The sequence below is a fragment of the Trichoplusia ni genome, chromosome 13 (assembly GCF_003590095.1).
Source record: "Trichoplusia ni isolate ovarian cell line Hi5 chromosome 13, tn1, whole genome shotgun sequence".
Lineage (NCBI taxonomy): Eukaryota > Metazoa > Arthropoda > Insecta > Lepidoptera > Noctuidae > Trichoplusia > Trichoplusia ni.
The window spans coordinates 1428274-1448740 of record NC_039490.1 but is presented as its reverse complement, the minus strand read 5'-3'; the positions used below and the strand labels follow the sequence as shown (position 1 = coordinate 1448740).

The window sequence follows — 20467 nt, the reverse complement described above, 5'->3', positions numbered from 1 at the left end:
AACTTTATCTTCACAGTAACTTCTAGGTGGATTAAGCAGGTCAGCAGCATACGATCCAGACTAACGATCGACATCTAAGGCCGAAGTAGGACTTAACCGTACATAATACCATCGCAACCTTTTATGCGTGGTGAAAAGCTACTGACTTTAACCCATGCCGCAGACACCGCGATGGGATATGTCCGACTCTCGCAGACTTAAAAACCCCGGGTCCCTACGATTGCCTTAGCCAGAGTCATAGGATTGCTCTCGTATGGTCAGCGCGACTCTTGCGAACCTTAGTCCTTTTTGGACTCCTTCGCGAGGAGTGGGTGTAAATAGACCAATCCTGGTACCACCGCAACCTACAGAGTCCAAACACCACTTTTTTTGATATTTTATTGGAGTTGAGAAAACGTCACCTCTCCCTACATAGTGTAAGTAGAGCGTCCTCTTTCGTCAACTGCTATAAGACACTACCTCGAGCAATATTGGAAGGCTGTTTCAATTTATCAATCAATTCACCCTACTGAGGTCCACTATTGGACATAGACCTCCCCAAAGTTGCATTAACACTGGGAGCCTAATCATTGTTGTTCAATTCTAAAAATAACGTGTAAAAGGGAAAAAAAGTACTAGGCTTGTGACCATTAAAAATCACGAAGATAAGCATGCACTACCAATATTCAAACATATGTTGGTCATATCACACTCGATCTCAATTGAGTGCCGGAGTCAATACGTTTTAAATGTGTTACGGGCGCGCGTATAATGTAACGTCAATTAAACCAATGAGTGGCAGGAACTGTTTCATATCGTGTTATATGCTTGTTTTGGAGTCCCGTAGAGTTGGGAGATAAATGTTAGTATAACATCTCTTTGTTTAAATAATTCAGGTTTAATTGAGAAAGGCAAACATTAATCAGAAAATGTGTGGCAATGTAATAAAGGTACACAATTTGTATTATTATATCATTTGTGTTTGATTTGTGGTTTTATTTGAGTTTAGGCGAATCCTAGACGTATAGTCTATTTTTCTATACTAATACTATAAATAGTCGCGGGTAACGGCTAGTATTTAAATATTTCGATCGTCATCATTTGAATTGGTCTGTTCGAAACATTAATGCTATTTGCAATTCGAAAACAGGCCAATATTTCCAAGGTAATAATAACCAAATTATATGATGATAAATGTACGTAATGAAGTTTCACCAGAACATAATTGTAGCGCAGTTTGGGTCGAACCCATGACCTTCTCGCTGAGCCGTCGCGTCCATTGTCTCTGAGTGAAAGTGTAACAATAACAAGCAAAGCCTTGATAAATTGAGGGCCAAATGTAACTTATGTAAATAAAACGTTGTCCACTTTGTTTTCCTAAATATTGGTCAATTGGCGTGATCGTGACTGTGTGGATTTCCATCACATGTGAGAAAATAATATCACTTTGTTAGAGAACTTTGTTATGTTATAGGGCACAAACTCCCTGGATGCGACGCAAAGAGGTTCACAAAACTTGAGATAAATTACAGAACCTCTTTAAAAGAGGTTCAAGATTAAGAATGTTCATGATCAAAGTAAGTTAACGGCAAATAAGCGGGTTGTTTTGAACCCTATTGATTGAGCGGCCTTCTAAGCAAGTGGTTAATTCTCACGCGCTACAAATATTTTATTGATATGCGAAATTATAGATCTAACCGCCTAATGTGAAATGAATTATGGAAAAATAGATTACAACGATTCGATTAGTTAATAAGGAATAACTTTAATCTTTCTTTACTAATCTGCAATCAGCCAAAACTGTAAGCAGATTAGATATTTATTCATTCATATTATGTCGATTATTAAATTATCTGGTAATTAAACTGGCGATTTGAGTAAGTTTTTACCTTTTGATAGTGCCACTAGAGGTTATGTTGTGTCTCGGGTTTTGGGGCTTTCAGAATTTAATAAGTGATTTTATTATATTTTCATCGATTATTTTCATTTATGTTGAGGATAAATTAGCTAATTGTCAGTATTTCAAGTAGTTATTTTGCTAATGCTTTACATTGAAATGAAGGTATAACCGTAGCGTAAACCTCTGTTGTTTAGCATTTCTCTTGATTTGTACTTCTAACATTTAAAGATACTTGTTAGACGGTGTTAGAAATATTTTTACCTTTTATAAAGGTACATTTCCACACTCAATAACTCGAAATAAACAAGGTACAGCCCGTTTCACAGGTTTCTATTTCCTTTCAAACAGTCAACATAATACAGAATATCAGTTTCATAGACCTTTTGCTAGGGAGTACTGAAGCGTGCCCTTTCACATTTTTATGCCGACCTTTACATAGCCAGAATTTATGAGTATGTAGGTGAAATAACATAGGCGGTAAAGGTTCTAAAATAGTTTGGTAGCCTGCTTTTTATTATGTTATTACAAATATTTTAAATAATAAGTTTTAGGACTTTGGTTACGTTTAATGTTGGTTTTATGTAAACTTCATAAAATTAACAATATATATGTGACGTGCCTATGTATTTCGTGCCTTTGTTTATCTTTCTGAGATTATAAGGTTGATGGTACATTAGGGGCCTGCCACCACATCAGAAAGTTGCGAATCAGCACACTGCATGGTGTGTTTATAATCTATTCTAAAACTAAAAGTAGGATACACTCATATGTCTCATAGTTAAACTCTCGTACTAGATTTGTTAACTATGACAGGTCCATAGACAATTAACCAAAACTCCTATGAGAATTAAAGTATCTACATGTATTGCTTAATGATTGTAATTATATGTTATGCAATACACGCGCAAGGTTCATTGTTATTTGAATTTAGTTATAAAACATACATATTTACGGCAGTCATGATTTTAGAGGAAAAGTTTGGTACTTAAATATTTTTGTTACCTACAAGTCCAAAAATATTCATAAAATTTAATTACACAGTAACATCAGTGCTAGTATCATAAGCTCTTAATGCTGGGCTGCTACTGTATAAGTAAAACAGCGCGCATCGTGACTTATCAAGGAGCATCACTTCCACACAAAGGAGAAACCCATTTTTTTGTTTTTCGTCGTGAAAAGCTAAAGCGAGGACACGAGATGAGAATATGTCGGACTCTCGTCAATTAAAACACTACGACCCAGGGCTCCTACAATTTCTTAAGTCAGAGTCACGTGGGATCGCTTGCGCACGCTGTGGGCGACTCTTGCAAACCATAGTCCTTTAGGCTCCACTTCGAGGAGTGGCTGTAAGGAGCCCAATCTGCATTCCTTATAAAACTGACACTCAGGACAAGGCGTTCTTCTCCTTCTTGGAGTGTTAGCTAGTCAGGTGGTAGGGCCTGGATAAGGAGGCCGCAGATCGTAGGTATACTTGGGAAAACTTTCTTTCAGAGCTGACAGTCAACACAAAGCTCACCACAAATACAAAAATAAAGAAGATATATTTGTTTCCACAAACACTATGATTTTAATACTCTCTTACATAACACAGTCAGTTCATAAAATCGCAAAACGCAATTGACACACACAGGCGACACAAGTTTATGAAAAAAACCAAATAAATTGTCATGTCTATATGTTTAGCTTCAACTATATAACAAGTCAACAAAAAATACAAATGTTCTATGTAAATAATACCTGTTTAACATAGTGATGTTTCCAGCATACTAATAACACCCTACTGACTACTTGGTACTTAATATTTTCTTTATTTCCACAGTATGAGAACAAAAACAAGTGTGGAAGTAATTACACCTGTGTAGGTATTTGACAAATACATTTTCGGATAATTAAATAGATTACAATTTAATCATTGAGGAAAAGCAATAAAGTAGAGTGAAGTAGGCAATGATATGAGTAATTTTATGATTGGTATCATAGTTGCAGCTGGGTGGTAGTGGGAGAATAATTGTTTTATTGTTTTTACAACAAAGTAAGAGTTCTGTCTGAATACTCAAAGAAAGATTGAAGCCAACCAGACATAGTTAAGAAAGATAGAGGCTAGGCTTGTGAATATGATGCCTTAAAACTTAGATATCAATGCTATTAGTATCACTAATTAATTAGCATGAAAACAGTGAACTGTAAAGATTTCAAAAAAACATGCTTGCTTCACATGCCTGATGAAAACACAGCCTAAAAACTTCCTAGTCTATCTTCTTTCTAGGTTGTGCACCACAATATATTCGGTCAATAAGGAGGTTTATATGAAAATAAAAACTGTGAGTGACAATACCTGTTTTCCTGTATAATATTGTTGGCATGTTGTGTGATCACCCCGGAGAATGTGAGTGCTTGGCTGATGCTCTGTCCGATGGCATCCTGAGATGATATCACTAAGTTTTCTACTGATTTTCGCCTGTTGACAATATTATATAGGTTTGATTAGTGTTTAATGATAGGTAAGGTAGAGTTTCTTATGAAGTGTGCTTTATATAATTACTAAATATTATGTCTTTTATGTGTACTGCCTTTGTTGGAGGCTCATTAATAAATATTATTGTCAAAGACTCTATAGTAACTCATCCCTTAGGAAATATTTTTATAGTAAAATGGCAGTTTTTGTTTTGATTTGCCAATACTCTAAAATGTTTTAAATATGTAATACGTGGCTAGTAGAAAAATATTATTTAAATCAAGTTATGCAATAGAACCTAATCTTTTACAATGAGAGTAAAATTTGAATCCATACCAATAAATTTTTGTCTAGAATAATTAATTATTTATTTTTGATAAGTTGACATTATACACAATTACATTGTTAATATTTCTATATAATGACTAGAGTTTTCTTGTATATACATTGGTAAAATAGATTAATAGTTGTATCTACACATAGTACACAACCATGTATAGTGTTCTGATATCAGTATGTGTAAAGTTAAATTTTATCTAAACAGGAAATGGACATAGTTAACACAAGTTTAGCCTAATTTTGTACACAAGCAAAAATCTGGTGCCAAATTATTGTACATATTAATAACACTGATAACTTATGAAAATAAATAATGATTTTACATCATATATTAATTTCATGAATATTAAATTGAGTGTTTAGGTATACTTTTGCTAGAATAAAAAGTTTCTTAATTAATGTTTACATAACCAGTTGGAGCACAAATTAAGATTTTTTTATTGGGTTGTGTAAGGTATAACATGAACAAATGATCACTTAAAAAATGTACTGTCTCTAGGTAAACTATAACAATGGAAATGTGGACATTACGGTAGTTACACCTAACTGTATTAACGGGTCATTGGCTGAAAGGTGAAGGCCTAAGCTCACATAAACATTCTTTGAAAATATTTATTAGATAACTGTCAGACCATGTCTAACATAATTTATATATGAAAACAGACGTGGGGACAACAGATTTACGGTTCCTACGAAGCCAAAGATTGTATTTAATATCTGCATTGCGGGAACGATACAAAGTAAGATGAACGACCGCTCATCAACAATTTGTTTATTCAGATGATCCCAAAACTTTTGCGCAAATACTATTAACTAGTACACAACATAAACAAAGTTCAGTGACGAATACAATAACACAATCGTTCTATAATTAGGAAAAATGCGTATATTACTCACATCGATATGGCGATGTTTCGGCTATCCAGCTCCGAAGAAGTCATATTAGAAGTCCTGTTTAATTAACTTTTGTATCGGCCACTAGCGAGCTATCATTAACAGCTGCGTTTTTTGCTTTCATCATCCAAATAATGGATTTTTTTGCACAAAAATATAAAATTGATCTCTGTAGCTGCAGTCTCAATGACAACAGGAAACTGTGTTGCAAGTCGCATTAAATAAACATCTGTAAATAAATATAAGCTGCCATGGAAAATTGAAATCTTGGTCAAAGTTTTTTGGAAGGTTATTTACGTAGCTAATTATCTCAAAATTTTTAATTAATAACCTTCATTACAATTTTTCTATTTCATGATGACTCACATTTTCATAATTCAATTTTGTTTTCGGGGCTCTCAGCGCGGCAGCATCTCTCAAAATTTTAAAGTGAAATGTTCCTTCTTTTTTGTATATAATTGGTGTGGTAGGTAATGTTTATTCTACAATTATACATATTCATCAGAATTGGAATTGATTAGATTTTTAATCAACTCAAATAAACAAACTCCAGAAAAAAAGTATAAAAAGGCACATTCGCGATTTGAACAACTTATGACAATTTGTTTAAAAAACGTAATGTCACTTTGCCATCGATATGTAACACGTGAGGTTATTTTGAATATGAGAAGTAATGTTTTTATTATAACAATTGCAAACATTATAATATAAAACCATGGCAGATGAAAGTGCATTCGATAAGAAGAAGTCGCACCGTGCTAAACAAGCCGGGCGCAAAGCGGAGAAGAAGAAAAATAAAAACAAAGTTGACCAGTCTAACCTAAGTGCTCGTCAGAGAAATCCTAAAGCTTTTGCTATCCAGTCTGCCGTAAGAGCTGAACGGCAATTTAGGCGGCGAGAAGATGTAATCTCTAAGAAGCAGCATATCCCACAAGTGGACAAAACACCGCTGGAGCCTCCACCAATTGTTGTGGCAATTGTGGGTCCACCGCGAGTCGGGAAAACAACACTCATCAATAACCTGATACGAAGCTTCATCAAAACTAACGTTACTAGCACCAACGGGCCGATAACTATCGTCACATCAAAGAAGCGGCGTATCACATTGATAGAATGTAACAATGATGTCAACTCCATGATAGACATAGCGAAGTGCGCTGATCTCGTGTTGCTGCTGTGCGATGCCAGCTTCGGCTTCGAGATGGAGATATTTGAGTTCCTCAACATATGCCAGGTGCATGGCATGCCAAAAATCATGGGTGTGTTAACCCATTTAGACATGATAAAGAATGCTAAGACACTGAAAACAACCAAGAAAACTTTGAAGCATCGATTTTGGACTGAAGTTTACTCTGGAGCAAAGTTGTTCTACCTTTCGGGTATTGTACATGGAGAGTACTTGAGGAATGAAATCAAAAACTTATCAAGATTCATCTCGGTGATGAAGTTCAGACCTTTGAGTTGGAGAATGACTCACGCATATGTGTTAGCTGATAGATTAGAAGACATAACTAGTCAGGATTTGATCCGGAAGGATCCGAAGGTGAACAGGGATGTAGTGCTGTATGGGTATGTGAGAGGAGTCCCCCTCATGAAGGATTCATCAGTGCATATAGCAGGTGAGTCAAAAAAGAGAAAGAAATGATTGAATCTGTCTCATATAAATATATTAATAGTAGATGTAGGAGGTTGCCAAGTCATAATTATTCATCTTGTTACAAAAATTTGCTTTACAAAATAAATATATATTTAACCAGGAAATGATCCAAGATTGTTATGGTACTAGAGTTAGTAAATTAGACAATATCTATGAATTTTGTACCTTTGATCTCCATATTTTGTTCATTTTGTTAACCAAGTCTCTTGTGAGTTAGCTTAAACTATGCCAAATCATTTACCCAACATTAATTTATCAGTGCAACTGTAATTGTTATTTACTATTCTCTTTATTAATAATTTTAGGGGTTGGAGACATGAAAATCAGTGAGCTGTCTTACTTACCAGACCCATGTCCTCTGCCCAGCAATGAAAAGAAACGGCACCTCATGGAAAGAGAAAGGCAGATATATGCTCCATTCTCAGGTGTTGGTGGCATTGTGTATGACAAGGATGCAGTCTACATAGAGCTGCAAGGTTCTCACTCTCACAAGAAAGAAGATGAAGAAACAAATGAAAAGAAAACACTCCTTAAAAATGTGGTTGAGACAAAAGAGACTGTTGATGAGCAGATGCAAGAGTCCGGGTTCAAGCTGTTCAGTGGAGGAGCTGTCATCTATCCAGACATGATAAAAGATGATGAATATCTGCAGCAAAATAAGAAAGCAGACTCTGATGATTCAGATTCAGGTGCAGAAAGCGACAGTGACTCTGATAACGATAGTGGGATTGACCAGAGTGAAAAAGATGATAAGAAAAACAAAGTTCCCTGGGATAATAACTCTGATGGTGATGAATCGGATGCTGAGGATGATGACGAGAAACAAGGTAGCAGTGATGAAGAGACTATACCAGTGGACAATGATATAAGTGCTGACGAAGGCGATACTGATACAGATGATGAAATACAGACTGAGGAAGATTTTGGTTCGAAATGGAAAGAAAAGTTAGGGGAAAAAGCAACAGAAGCTTATCTAGAGCGTCAAAAGACATCGAAGAACATCATGAAATTGGTTTACGGCGAGTTTGAAATCGGAAACAAAACGAAAGATAAAAAAGATGAAGAATCAGACGATGAGGAAGATGAAGAATTGGGAGGTCTCTTTAAAAAAGTGACAGATACACAGAAGAAAAAGCATAAAGAAAAAGAAAGGCTGGACTTAGAAGAGTGTACATTCTTCTATGCCTTAGAAAAACCAAATCTCAGAGACTGGACAAGTGAAGCAAATAAACAATTTTTAATCAATAACTTTGTAACTGGTAAGAGATCAGCCGATGAAGATGCTTCAGAGCTTCTGAAACTAGATGACGCTAGTGACGGTGATGAGGAAGTCTATGGTGATTTTGAAGACTTAGAAACTGGAGAAAAACACGTCGCTGAGGAAACTCCTCAAGAAACTGGTGGCAAACGTAAAGCTGAGCCAACTAAATCTGAAATCTTAGACAAGAAAATGAAACTGAAAGCGAAATTTGATTCAGAGTATGACAACCCTGATGATCATAGGATTAAAGGAGACCATTCATATTACGAAAACCTAAAAGCAGAGGCTTTAAAACAATCAGAACTCAACAAATCAGTGTTTGAAAATCTAGATAATGGGCTCAGAATCGAAGTAGAAGGCTTTAGACCAGGTTTATATGTTAGAATGTTGTTCAAAAATATGAACTCAGAATTTGTAACTAATTTCGACCCAAGTTACCCAATACTTATTGGAGCCCTAAACATGGCTGAGCAAAACATAGGTTTCGTATCTTGTAAGGTGAAGAAGCACAGGTGGTACAAGAAAATATTAAAAACGAACGACCCTCTCATCATTTCGCTGGGTTGGCGTCGCTTCCAAACATTACCCATCTATTCTAAGATTGAGGATGACTTGAAATGCAGGTACTTGAAGTACACCCCAGAACACGTGACGTGTAACATGCACTTCTATGGTCCCATGACTCCACAGAACACAGGTTTTCTAGCATTGCAAAGTGTAAGCAACAATACTAATGAAATAAAACAAGTTGGCTTCAGAATAGCTGCGACAGGCAGTGTCAACGAAATCAATAAGTCCACTCAAATTGTAAAAAAGCTGAAATTAGTTGGTACACCATTGAAAATATACAAGAAAACAGCCTTCATCAAAGATATGTTCACAACCACACTAGAGGTCGCTAAATTTGAAGGTGCTAGAATCAAGACCGTATCGGGTATCCGTGGTCAGATAAAGAAAGCGTTAAACAAACCGGAAGGCGCATTCCGAGCTACCTTTGAAGACAAGATTCTGATGAGCGACATAATCTTCTGTCGTACCTGGTTCAAAGTTGACGTGACGAAGTTCTACGCGCCTGTGGTGAACATGCTGCTGCCTGTTGGAGCCAAGAACGCGTGGCAGGGTATGAAGACTAAGGGACAATTGAAGAGGGAGAAAAACATCAAGAGTGATGCGAACACCGACTCCATGTACACAGAAGTAAACCGAGCACCGAAAGTGTTCAAACCTCTTGTGATACCTAAGAACTTACAAAAGGGCTTGCCATATAGGTTTAAGCCTAAAGAGAAAACTCTAAAACTACCAGGGAAGAATAATAAGGACCGATTCCAGAACAGGATAGCGGTTATCAAGAACCCGGAAGAACAGAAGGTGTCGAGTGTTATGAAGATGTTGAAGACTAATTACGAGAAGAAGAAGGAAGTCCAGAAGGAAGCGACGGCGCAGCGGCTCGAGAAACACAAGAAACAGATGGAACTAGAGGAGTGGAGGAAACTGAAGCGACAGAAGGAGTTGAAGAAGAAGATATGTAGGCATTTAAGTAAAATGGGTAATAAAAAGAAGCCTCAGATGTAAATAATGTGTTTGATTTTACAACTTAACTTACTAGATCCTGATGCAATCATTTGTCTATTTTAGATATCACATTCTAGTGCTTAAAATATTGTTCATGAAGTAGTTGTATCGCTTCAAAATGGTCCTTGGTTCCTTCAACATGCTTAAGGTGATGTAATGAAGTAAGGTTGCTAATTTAAAAATAAAACAAGTCATTGTATCGTGTAAATTGTATTTACCTCTTATCATTATGCACAACGTATGCCGTCATCGCACATTTGATAAACGTTCTTACAAACGCACAGATTACACATTAGTACAGATTACATTGGTCAAAATAAACATTGTCTAGTTAACAATTTCCTTATGACATCAAAACAATGGCCGTTAGAAGGGTTCGCCTGTAACGATATATCGATTACCTAGTCGGGGCCAAAGCGATCATATAACACGGAAAGCCTTGGAATGTAACGCGAACGGCGACGAGACGCACGCGCAACTCGATCAGGATCCCGTCACTATAACAAGCTATGCACACACAGGCGAAATTATATACATATCCAATTCTTTCACTAATAAACATATTTTACATTAATTCCTTAACGTGAAGGTAACTTTATTCTTTGGTAGCGCGAGCCACTGGGACTTAAAATCTTGGAAAAATATTTTATTTTTAACTTTTGTTCGATACGGGTCCGACTGTGCAACGTCGGAGTGACTTGGAATGTGATAAAATTATTCTAGTTATTGTTCGGTCGCGTCCGTTCCAAACTGTCGGTTACTTGGCACTTGTGGAGGTTGTCGCGAGTCGCGGTGCGCCGGAGCAGCAACACCGCCGCGGGCCCGACACACACGGCCAACTTAATATAAGGACCCATTATATTGCACAATGTACTTACATTACAATAGAGGTTAGCGTTACCTTCGCACGTCGAAGGCAACACGTACAAACAACAATAGTGCAGACATCTCGACTATCTAGTATCAAGGCACGTTACACACTCGTAACCAATCATGACTATGAGACTCGGCCGTGTGCCGCGGGCCCGCGCGCTGACCTAGGAATCGGACGTTACACTTGTCTACGCTAACTGACGGGAACATATAAAACGGTATGATTACATAAGGACCGCACAGCGGCCATGACACGTCGGCTACACTACGCCATCCAAACCACTTTATACAAAACTTGATTAGCTACGTCGAAAAGCTATAAGTACACTAACAGTTAACTAAATAACCATCTCCATACTTGCATTGTATACAAACATTATGCAGCTAATATATATAATTTATTTTATAATGAAACGATGATGTGTACGTATGATATTGAGTCAGGCTTTATTGACGAGACGTCAGATCGACGAACTACGAGAAAGCGAAACGAACAACGAACAATATATTCAGTCTAGAATTCAGAACAAATATATTCTAAATAAAGTGATTATTTCAACATGATAACATAGATAAAGTAACAAAATTATTTGTTTAAAGTAGCAACCCCATAATGGCGGTGTTGCCACATATTTATTTCGTTTCGTGTTCTCCGTGCTCGCCCACTAACCTAGCACGTCTGCACGCATTGACTAGCCGCCGCATTCTATAGCACAGTGTGTGACTAAACGTGTGGACGACGCTACGATACCGGGAGCTTTCCAACATCCGTGAATACTCGCTGCTATACATTCCGATACAAATTAAACTGCAATGAACATTATCGAACCGTGTTCAGAGGCTAGCCCCTGAGCTCGCGTGACCCCGTGTGGCCAGCCCTCGCTTCGCCCGCAGCCCGCAGTATGGACGGCGCTCCGCACCCTCCGGCCGTGTCCGTCGTTGTCACCAATACAAATTAGATACGATTCACTTTCCTTCTCAATTTATTTATGAAAAATTTTGAAAATGCCCCGCGTCAAAGTTTGTAAGATGCAAACGAAGTGAGAATTGTTTAGTCGACAGCAGTTTATAGTAATGGCGCTTACTTAAAGTAGTTAGATATGTTTTTCACATCTTGCAACATTCGACGCGTACAACCTTACTCCGAGAAGTATATATTCAAATTTATCTACTAGTAAAAATTAATTAATTTTATAAAAAAATCACACCGGTGGCGCCGTCTCTCACCTAAGTTTATTAATACTGTTACTCGATAACTATACAATAGATTAGCTGAGGCGCGAGCGCGACTCCCGCACTGCGCTACGCCGTACGCGACGACCGTAACACAAACCATTACTGAGGTAATTTATAATAAACCGGTATATTTAATACATTCCCTATAATAACTTAATAAATAATAAAATCTAGTTAATAAATAAGCGGTTATTATTACAAAGTAATAATACAATAAAAATCCTTTCAGTTTTGAACACATCTTAGCTAAATATTGCTATTACACCTACAGTCGATACAAATGATATATAAACGATAATATTTACAATATATTTGCTACTGGTTAAAAACGACTCTCCTTCAACTAACATCGCTTTAGCTATACATTTCATTCATTTTATTTCATTATCTATTGATGTCGCCGCGAGGTGTAGGGCCGGTGTACACTGATTGATACAAAATCGTAACGTACCACATCGTACTTGTAACATGTTGCGCAACAGTCTTACAACTTGCGACGACGGACTCGGACCAAATAAAACTACAACATGAACGTTTGTTGCGACAGCCCTAGCTCCCGTTATATTTTGGAACCGATTTCCACACAACGTAAGGTAGGGTTGTCGCTTACAATATTTGTAAAACGCTTAACAAAAATATACCTAGCTAAGTTCAGCTGTTCTAGTAGCAAGTTAATAAAATAGAAGATTACAAAACAATGTGATAAGTTTAACACTGTACACAAGACTAGTATCGTGTGCCCGGCTCCGGCGATGGAGGCACACATTCATCTACATAAAGCTATGTATATACACACCTCGTCGAGGCACTTGGTAGACAGGATAGCGCCGGAAACACTGTCGCACACTACATCACTGACATTACATTTAAAATTTAACGTACCCTACTCGATCTTCAATTATCTATCTTTATCAAACGATAGTTTCGTGATTAACGAGATTTTTTAGTAGTCAATTTCCAGACAGTTATGTAGTGTGTTACAGAGATACAGAACATGTATTGCAATAAGTAATATGAAACTCTCAGACAAATAGGTAAGTTTTTTTACTTTTATTATACCTATAAAAATATGTAACTAATATATAATCAACTGAACAGTTGACTACCAAAATCGATTACCGATACTTTGCATAGAAACGCGTTAAATTCAAAATGTTATATTTTTACTTAAAATATGTTTAAGAAATACTATAAAGTTCAGACTTATGAACTTAGACTCTCATATTAAAAGTAGAAGGAACGAGAAGAACTTTCTGTTTTAACTAAATGATCTTTGAAAGATTGTTGCAAATGTAAAAGAAACAGCATGGTGATGGTAGACCCAAAGATAACCGGTATAAACCTATTATACGGAGTTCCTAATATCGAAAACTTGTTGCAATACACGCTCTCGGCGGAAGTACAATAGGGCCGACATTCAGCGATAGTAGTAATCTCTCACAACACAGTAACTTTAGCCGGCCGACGCCGCAGTCTGCAATGCACTAACTTAGTGTTAACCGTAAGCCCTTATAAACATGTATAAGCATGAATTCAACTACTTTACAGACAGCCACAGAATATGTACTCATGTATATGATTCTCTAGATCTGTTTTATCTAACCTTCCATGACTTTACCCGAACACTTTAGACATTTTTAATATTTGATGGAGTATATAACACCTCAATACATTTTCACAAATTTTAACGATTTTGATGTTACTTTAAAACTTTAAGAAAAGGAAGGGTCTTTTGTAAGGGGCCTTTGGCATTTACTTCAAATTGTATGTATGCATGTGTGTATGTGCATGTGTCTTTGTATCACTACGTTACATCGTAAAGTGACAAATTTAGACAACATGATATTTAGGCCAATTTTATAGATTTTTTTGGGAAATAAAAAAATCTTTGTTTTTTTTCACAAATGAATTTGGTACGCATATTTCTGTAGCTGACTATATTATTTGTAAATACTTTAAATATGAATTGAGAAATTTAGGATATTTCTATCACAGTTTCAAGTCTATGATATTACTTATATATAATTTATATTATAGACTAAATTGCGTCGATTCAAATCTTATAGGATTTTGAGTTAAATATTTTAATTATAAAAACTGTAACAATGGTTATAACTAGACTATTTGCAGACTGTGACGTCAGCAGTATACATATATTAGTTAAAATATAACTAATATTTGGCATCAGAGTATGACAATTTAATTGCGTGTACCGTGTTTTGAACTGTTAAAATAGTTTGTCGGGCTCCTAGACTAACTTCAGACTGGTCTCAGCTAGTCTGGGAGCCGGAGTGTTTACACTATTGCGATGTATAAAGCTAATGTTTAAATATTTGTATATGAATTTGAGATTCTATTCTTATCAGACAGACTCATTTTGGTAATGCAACTTGCTAAATTTGGAAAATAACTTGATCTACGTTTTGGCCAAAAGAAATAGCGGCCGCCGAAGACACTTAAGTAATAAATCAATTAAGGTACATTTAAATGAAAGGTCTACTGGACTCTCGATTAAAATTTAATTTGAGTCATATACCTCAAAGAAAAGCGAATAGGTTTAACTCACTAGTGTTTCAACAATATTTAACAATGTTCTGATACAAATAGAACCTCATTCAATATTGCTTTATACTTTGTATTTATATACTGTACATCTAAGTTAATACTTCAAGGCGATAATACTTAAGTGATTACATAAAACACGGTACAGCGCGCCACAGCTACAGTTGTATCCAAGTTACATTAATAAATATCTGATTACAAGTTAAGTACAAGTTCTACAGTTATTAGAGCACTTTGTATTTATTAGTGAAGCCTTAGTTAACTGTATCATTAATATACACATTATGGAGAAATATTATTGTATCAACAACATTATTATTCATATAGCAACATTATATCAAGAAAAGATGGAAGGTAACGTGTAGTCAACAATAGACAATAAATACCGATTAGTATTTACAAAAAGTTACGAAACTTGTTTATAAAAAGGACAAGTGTTTATATAATGTTGCCATATCAATAAATAATCGATAAAGCCAGTTATCATAACCATCGTAAGCCGACCCGCGTCGAAACAGCCGCGAGATTCTGAACTCAAATGGTTGTTGTGAATAAAACAATTTGTACCAAATAAATAGTGTACTAAAGTTAACATGACTATGTCCCGGGCCCGCCCGCGAGCCGCGCCTGCGGCTAGCGCGGGTACGACGTGGCCTGCAACACACCGCTCAGCGTTAATATACACATCAGTGCACAGAAAACAAGGGGAGGTTTGTGTCCAAGAGTGGGAAAATATATGTAAGTTGGATAGTACTTATTATTAAAATTATATTAAGATAGCAGCACGAATTTAACTTTGGTGGCAAGTTTTGTAAATGTTATAAGTTTCAATTTAGTTTATTTTGTTAGAAGAAGACTTGAATTGCTATATACGAAGAGGCATGAGTTGACGGGTCCAACTGCCACCGAGAGTAAATGGGACCACAAGGGTAGCCTAACCACAGGGAGACAAGATTGCGTAAGAATGTAACAAAAGAGTCGTGAATTTATCACTTAGTTTTCAATAATAGTTTTTATTAATATGTAGTGTGTGGTGAGTACCTAGTTGATGGTGTGATGTCAGGAGGCCGCGTGGTCGTGCGGCAGGCGGGCGCTGCGCTCCGTGCCACTCGCCAGCAGAGAGCTGAACTCCAGCTCCAGGATCTGCCGCGCCTGAAAACATAATACGGGGTTACACTCCACTACTCCCATAAACATATTAAACTCGTCTAGATTAATTATTTTGCGCGCAATTAGCGCAGCAAATATCTCATCTCGCGTGGCGCTTTTACTTAAAGCGTGGGAGTCGAGATTATGATTTACTGCGTAAGAATACAAATGGCAGTATTTGAACGAGATATGTGAGACTTTGCTTTCGCTTATAAAAAATAATTTTCTAAACATCGTTGGTATAAATATTTCCCTATATTATTATGTACCCTATAGCATTGGTTAGTGTATAGTCATACCTGCGTGTTCTGCGTGGGTATCTGCAGCGCCAGCGCCATGCTGTTGGCGTCGAAGTTGTCGTCGAGCGCGATCAGCGCGCCGTGCACGCCGCTCTCCGACAGGTTGTTCGCGTACTCCTGTACCACACGAACACATTATTATAGGAAGTAATTTGTTTGTAAAGTAAATGTTACCAAGGAATGGATTAAGATCTTTCTTCTCTCTCAAAACTGCGCTCTTCATTTCTTGTCTAGTGCGTATTTTATGTATCAAGCTATTGAGATTGCTCGATTACGAGTAAGTGATTTTGCGGCTTCGATATATAGAAGGACGGGATCAGACGTTCTGTTTACGGTGAGAGTCCGTCGTTTTTACACGATAATGGTTTCAATTCAGTTGATGGGTCAGTTACTAGGGCAGCCCACCGAGCGGTCGGTGTATGAAGAATTGCAACACATTACCATACACCGACACAAAAACGCGGATGACGTAGCTCGGCGGTTCAGGTTTAGTCAGTTTGACACTACCCATTTCCTCCCCCGAGGGGTGGGTGTCCATGAGGATTTCCCTGCCTTAACGAAAAAAAGGGCAGCCTATCAAAGTACATAGCGTACTACCAGTAGTGGTGGGCAGGTGCAGTACCTTGAGGTTGATGGCGGCCAGCCACCGCTGCAGACGCTCGTTGGTCCACACGAGCACGTCGCGCGCGCAGTGCTCGGCCGCGCGGCGCCGCTCCTCCAGCGCGCGCACGCTGTAGCCCACGCGCTTCAGGCACGCCACGCCGAAGTGCAGCGACGTCCTGCGGACAGCGCGCCAGCGGTACGGTTAGCACACGGAGATAACAGTAGCGCCAGATCTATTCATCATCTCTCAATTGAACTAGTGACTGGGCTAGGATATTCGGTGTTCGGGACGATGGGCACGAGGATATCCGTCATCCAATTATTGAATTGTTGCTAAGTTGTCCCAATATGAGGCGGAGGAACGAACGTTGATAGCAAGTCAACTCCACAACACTACCCAATTCCCACTGTGTTGTTCTTTAAACAGTTCGCATTTAAAATCAAATAAAGTTACGTTACTTATCGAAAAAGACTGTAAGCCATAAACATTAGAAGTTTTTTTATATTCCTTCCTTAACATATTTAAGGCTTGGGCGCTTTAAATATGTTAAGGAAGGAATATGTTATTATCCTATGTCAATGATCTATACTACTATACTAAAACTCCTATCTAAATGTACTATACCTGTGGAAGCTGTCCAGCATCTTGAGCTGTGTCCGCAGGTCGCGCTTGGTGAGGTGCTCCAGCATGCGCGCGTCCACCAGACACTCCATGAACGTCGTGCGGTACTGCGGCAAGCCTGACACACACAAGCATACATTAGGAGGAGATTATTATTTAGGGTGGCTCAAGACAGAAATTAAAAGCATCAAGTAAGCTGTTCTAGTATCCAATATTTAACTAATGGGGAACTTAAAAACAGGTGGTTTTATTCTCATCCTCTGCAAAATGGAATCAACGTGAAAAGCATGTTTAGTAGTTATTAATAAAAACGCTTTTCATCTCTTCTGAAGTCTTACAATCTAAACTCACCGCATGAACTGGTTAAATATGGCAAAGGATAGAGAATCGTGGAAGAATTTGGGAGAAGCTTTTGCTCAGCAGTGAGACACAGTAGTCTAGATAATCCACATATATAGTACCTAGCGAGGGTAGCCAGACGTTCCCGATCCACTCGTGGTTCATGTCCCCGAAGGCGAGCGCGGCGCAGGCGGTCCCGCGCGGCGCCGACGGTGACGTCAGCGACACCATCTCCTGGATGGCCAGCCGCAGCTTCAGCCGGTGCAGCGGGTTGCTGATACCTGCGCATTAGCACTACGGTAACAAACTATTCTCTGAAACTAGGTGAAATCGATGGCAGCAAAAATCTGCCCACTGAAATTGCTTTCAATAAGTACAAAAGTAATGTAGGAGAGAGAAATATTTGGAAATTAAACGCTTGACGTCTCCATACAAGCCTTAGTCGTTTTTTTAATATTTTTATGGCGTTGCAATGATGGCGCCAATTTTTAAACAGTACAATTACAATTTTACAATTATATTTACGTTTTATTACAGTCACTATACATTTTTAAACAGTTACACTATCGGCTGCATTTAGATATAAGGTAAACAGGACAACTACAAGAACCCCCTTCGAGTTCGAGTTTATTAATTGACTTCCAAGTCAACCGTGGTAAAAAACAGGTTAGTATCCAAACGTTCTTCCACTGAAACTACTAACGTATTTTCTGTAGTGAATACTGACCGATCTCCCGCTGGATCTCCTGGTCGGAGAGCGCGGACATGATGGCGCCGGACTTGACGTTGGCGCGGCAGGCGGCCACGTACCAGGCCGGCATGCCCACCCACAGCTCCAGCCACGCCACCACGGTGGGCCCGTTCCACAGCGCGAACGGGGTGCCCGCGCGCATCGCCTCGCCCAGCAGCTCGTGGCGGTAGTCGCGGTCTCTGTATGTACCACACAGATAGCAACATTAGAACAGATAATCGTTTCCTGCAACAGCTAGTTTCAGGAAGATAATAAACCGGCCAAGTGCGATTAGATACTGAGTGTTTCCGCACATACAGGATAATGTAAGTCAAATTTGGAAAAAGTGGCCACCCATCAAATTAATGGAAGTAAGAACCTCGATCTTAATTTTTATATTTCACTAATGGCAACTTCATATCTCTTTCACGACTCATGGGATGTAGCCTGGTGATAGACGGACAGACTAGGTGAAAGACGGGTTGAACTGCAAGGTACATGAATATTATACTGACTTGCTCTTAGTCCTAGCGTAGTCTTGATGCTGCATGGGCGCGTGCGACATGGGCGCGTGAGGCGTCATGGCGTCGCTGATGGCGGAGTCGTCCGCCAGCGAGGACAGCCCCAGCGAGGACACCGACGACAGGGAGCGCGGGCTCTGGCCCTGCTGCAGCTGGGGACAATGGTTTCTTACCCTGAGTATATTTAATAAGGATCAGTAGGTTTATATCCTGTATTGATTGGAGATTTATTTTTGGTGCCTGTTGTTTAATGAAGCGCTTTTGGTTATAAAAGGGTTCCGTTCAAATAAATAAATGAATAAATGGTATATACCCATCTACTGAAACTTGAACCAGACCCAAAATAGATGTTGTCGCTGAAGTAATATGTTCTATCAATTAACCATCCTTTGCTTTAAGTTATCATTTGTCGAACTGGTCTCGTGTTTATGGACAAAATATCCCTTATTAAATCCTGCAACAACACTGTTATGACACTTAATACAAAACAAATCTTACCGGCATCCCCGCCTTCTCTTTCTTGCTGAAGAACCTTCCGAGTGAACTCTTGATGCCCCTCTTCTTCTGCTGGTGCATGGAGGCGATGGACGCGGCAGAGGCGGCGCCCGCGCGGGCCCCGCCCCCCTGCCCGCCCCACGTGCTGGCCATGCCCCCGCCCAGTGACGACGCCATGCCACCCAGCGACTCTTGGCTCGAACTCGATGAGATATTGCTAAAAATGATAAATAATACTTCAGTAAATTATAATAAAGGTAGGCTATATAGTTCTTTGGTAAATTATCGCTACAAATGTTTGAAAAATAAAAGTAACATCTAATAGTTTACAGCAAATAAATTAAGATTTGACTCTTCGCTGTGCAGAAATGAAAGTGCAATGTTTTTAGTAAAGCGAAATGGATTTAGGACTGCAGTTGCATCGTTCCAATTATAAAGAAATTTGTTAAAATTGTGTGCTGATGAATGACGAAACTAATAATGAGAGTCAAACGAATTGCAGAAGGTAACCAAAGTACTACATATGAATAGTAAGAAGATGTTGTTTTGTCATAAAACTATGCACTTATCTCTCCTAGTTTAAGTCACACCTGTGTTTTTATATTCTAGCTATTTAGCATAAAATGGAATTACTAATACTTAGCCATATCGACCTCTACTATGGATTTGGGGTCACACAAAAAGAAGCATTCAAAAACATACCGTTGATAGTTTCATAGTCCCATCATACAAGTTGTAGGAGTTGTTAATCAATTAGTAATTCCATTTTATTTGTTATAAAATATTTAATTAAATAAAATAAAAATTCTAACAAATTGTCTGAAAAGAAAATGCATGCATGTTAAAACAAAATAACATTGTAAGCGGACAAACCGACACATTGTTTCTGTCCCATATTTAAAAACTTATCGACATAGGAATTTTTTTTCTGAAATGAAATATTTCCTGGAGAAGAGCATTACCGTACTATTTTTGGCAGAA

General features: G+C 38.1%; 4 protein-coding genes across 13 annotated transcripts in view; 1 reads left to right on the top strand and 3 right to left on the bottom strand.

Annotated features, from left to right (window-relative positions):
- Positions 1-5778, bottom strand: part of LOC113500177 (GRAM domain-containing protein 1B-like) — a 32457-nt gene extending 26679 nt beyond the window's left edge. The window contains 2 exon segments of the mRNA XM_026880885.1: positions 4215-4337; positions 5571-5778. Of these exon segments, the coding sequence (XP_026736686.1) occupies positions 4215-4337; positions 5571-5614 (167 nt within the window). The 5' untranslated portion in view covers positions 5615-5778.
- LOC113500262 (thymosin beta) overlaps positions 1-20467 on the bottom strand; it is a 292534-nt gene that overhangs the window by 50820 nt on the left and 221247 nt on the right. The window lies entirely within an intron of this gene.
- Positions 6171-10058, top strand: LOC113500257 (ribosome biogenesis protein BMS1 homolog). The gene is made up of 2 exons (XM_026880971.1): positions 6171-7186; positions 7530-10058. Exons 1-2 carry the CDS (start codon positions 6283-6285, stop codon positions 10055-10057), a joined length of 3432 nt encoding a protein of 1143 aa, XP_026736772.1. The 5' UTR covers positions 6171-6282; the 3' UTR covers position 10058.
- Positions 10252-20467, bottom strand: part of LOC113500255 (liprin-alpha-1) — a 139211-nt gene continuing 128995 nt past the window's right edge. For 9 of the 10 annotated variants that reach the window (XM_026880961.1, XM_026880964.1, XM_026880969.1 and 6 more), the window contains 9 exons: positions 19490-19703; positions 18986-19143; positions 18468-18670; positions 17863-18021; positions 17405-17519; positions 16799-16955; positions 16177-16293; positions 15770-15880; positions 10252-15382 (listed from right to left, as the gene is read on the bottom strand). In XM_026880961.1, coding sequence (XP_026736762.1) covers positions 15788-15880; positions 16177-16293; positions 16799-16955; positions 17405-17519; positions 17863-18021; positions 18468-18670; positions 18986-19143; positions 19490-19703 — 1216 coding nt within the window. In that variant the 3' untranslated portion in view covers positions 10252-15382; positions 15770-15787. The remainder of the gene's footprint in view (positions 15383-15769; positions 15881-16176; positions 16294-16798; positions 16956-17404; positions 17520-17862; positions 18022-18467; positions 18671-18985; positions 19144-19489; positions 19704-20467) is intronic. The other variant, XM_026880962.1, reaches the window with a different exon arrangement.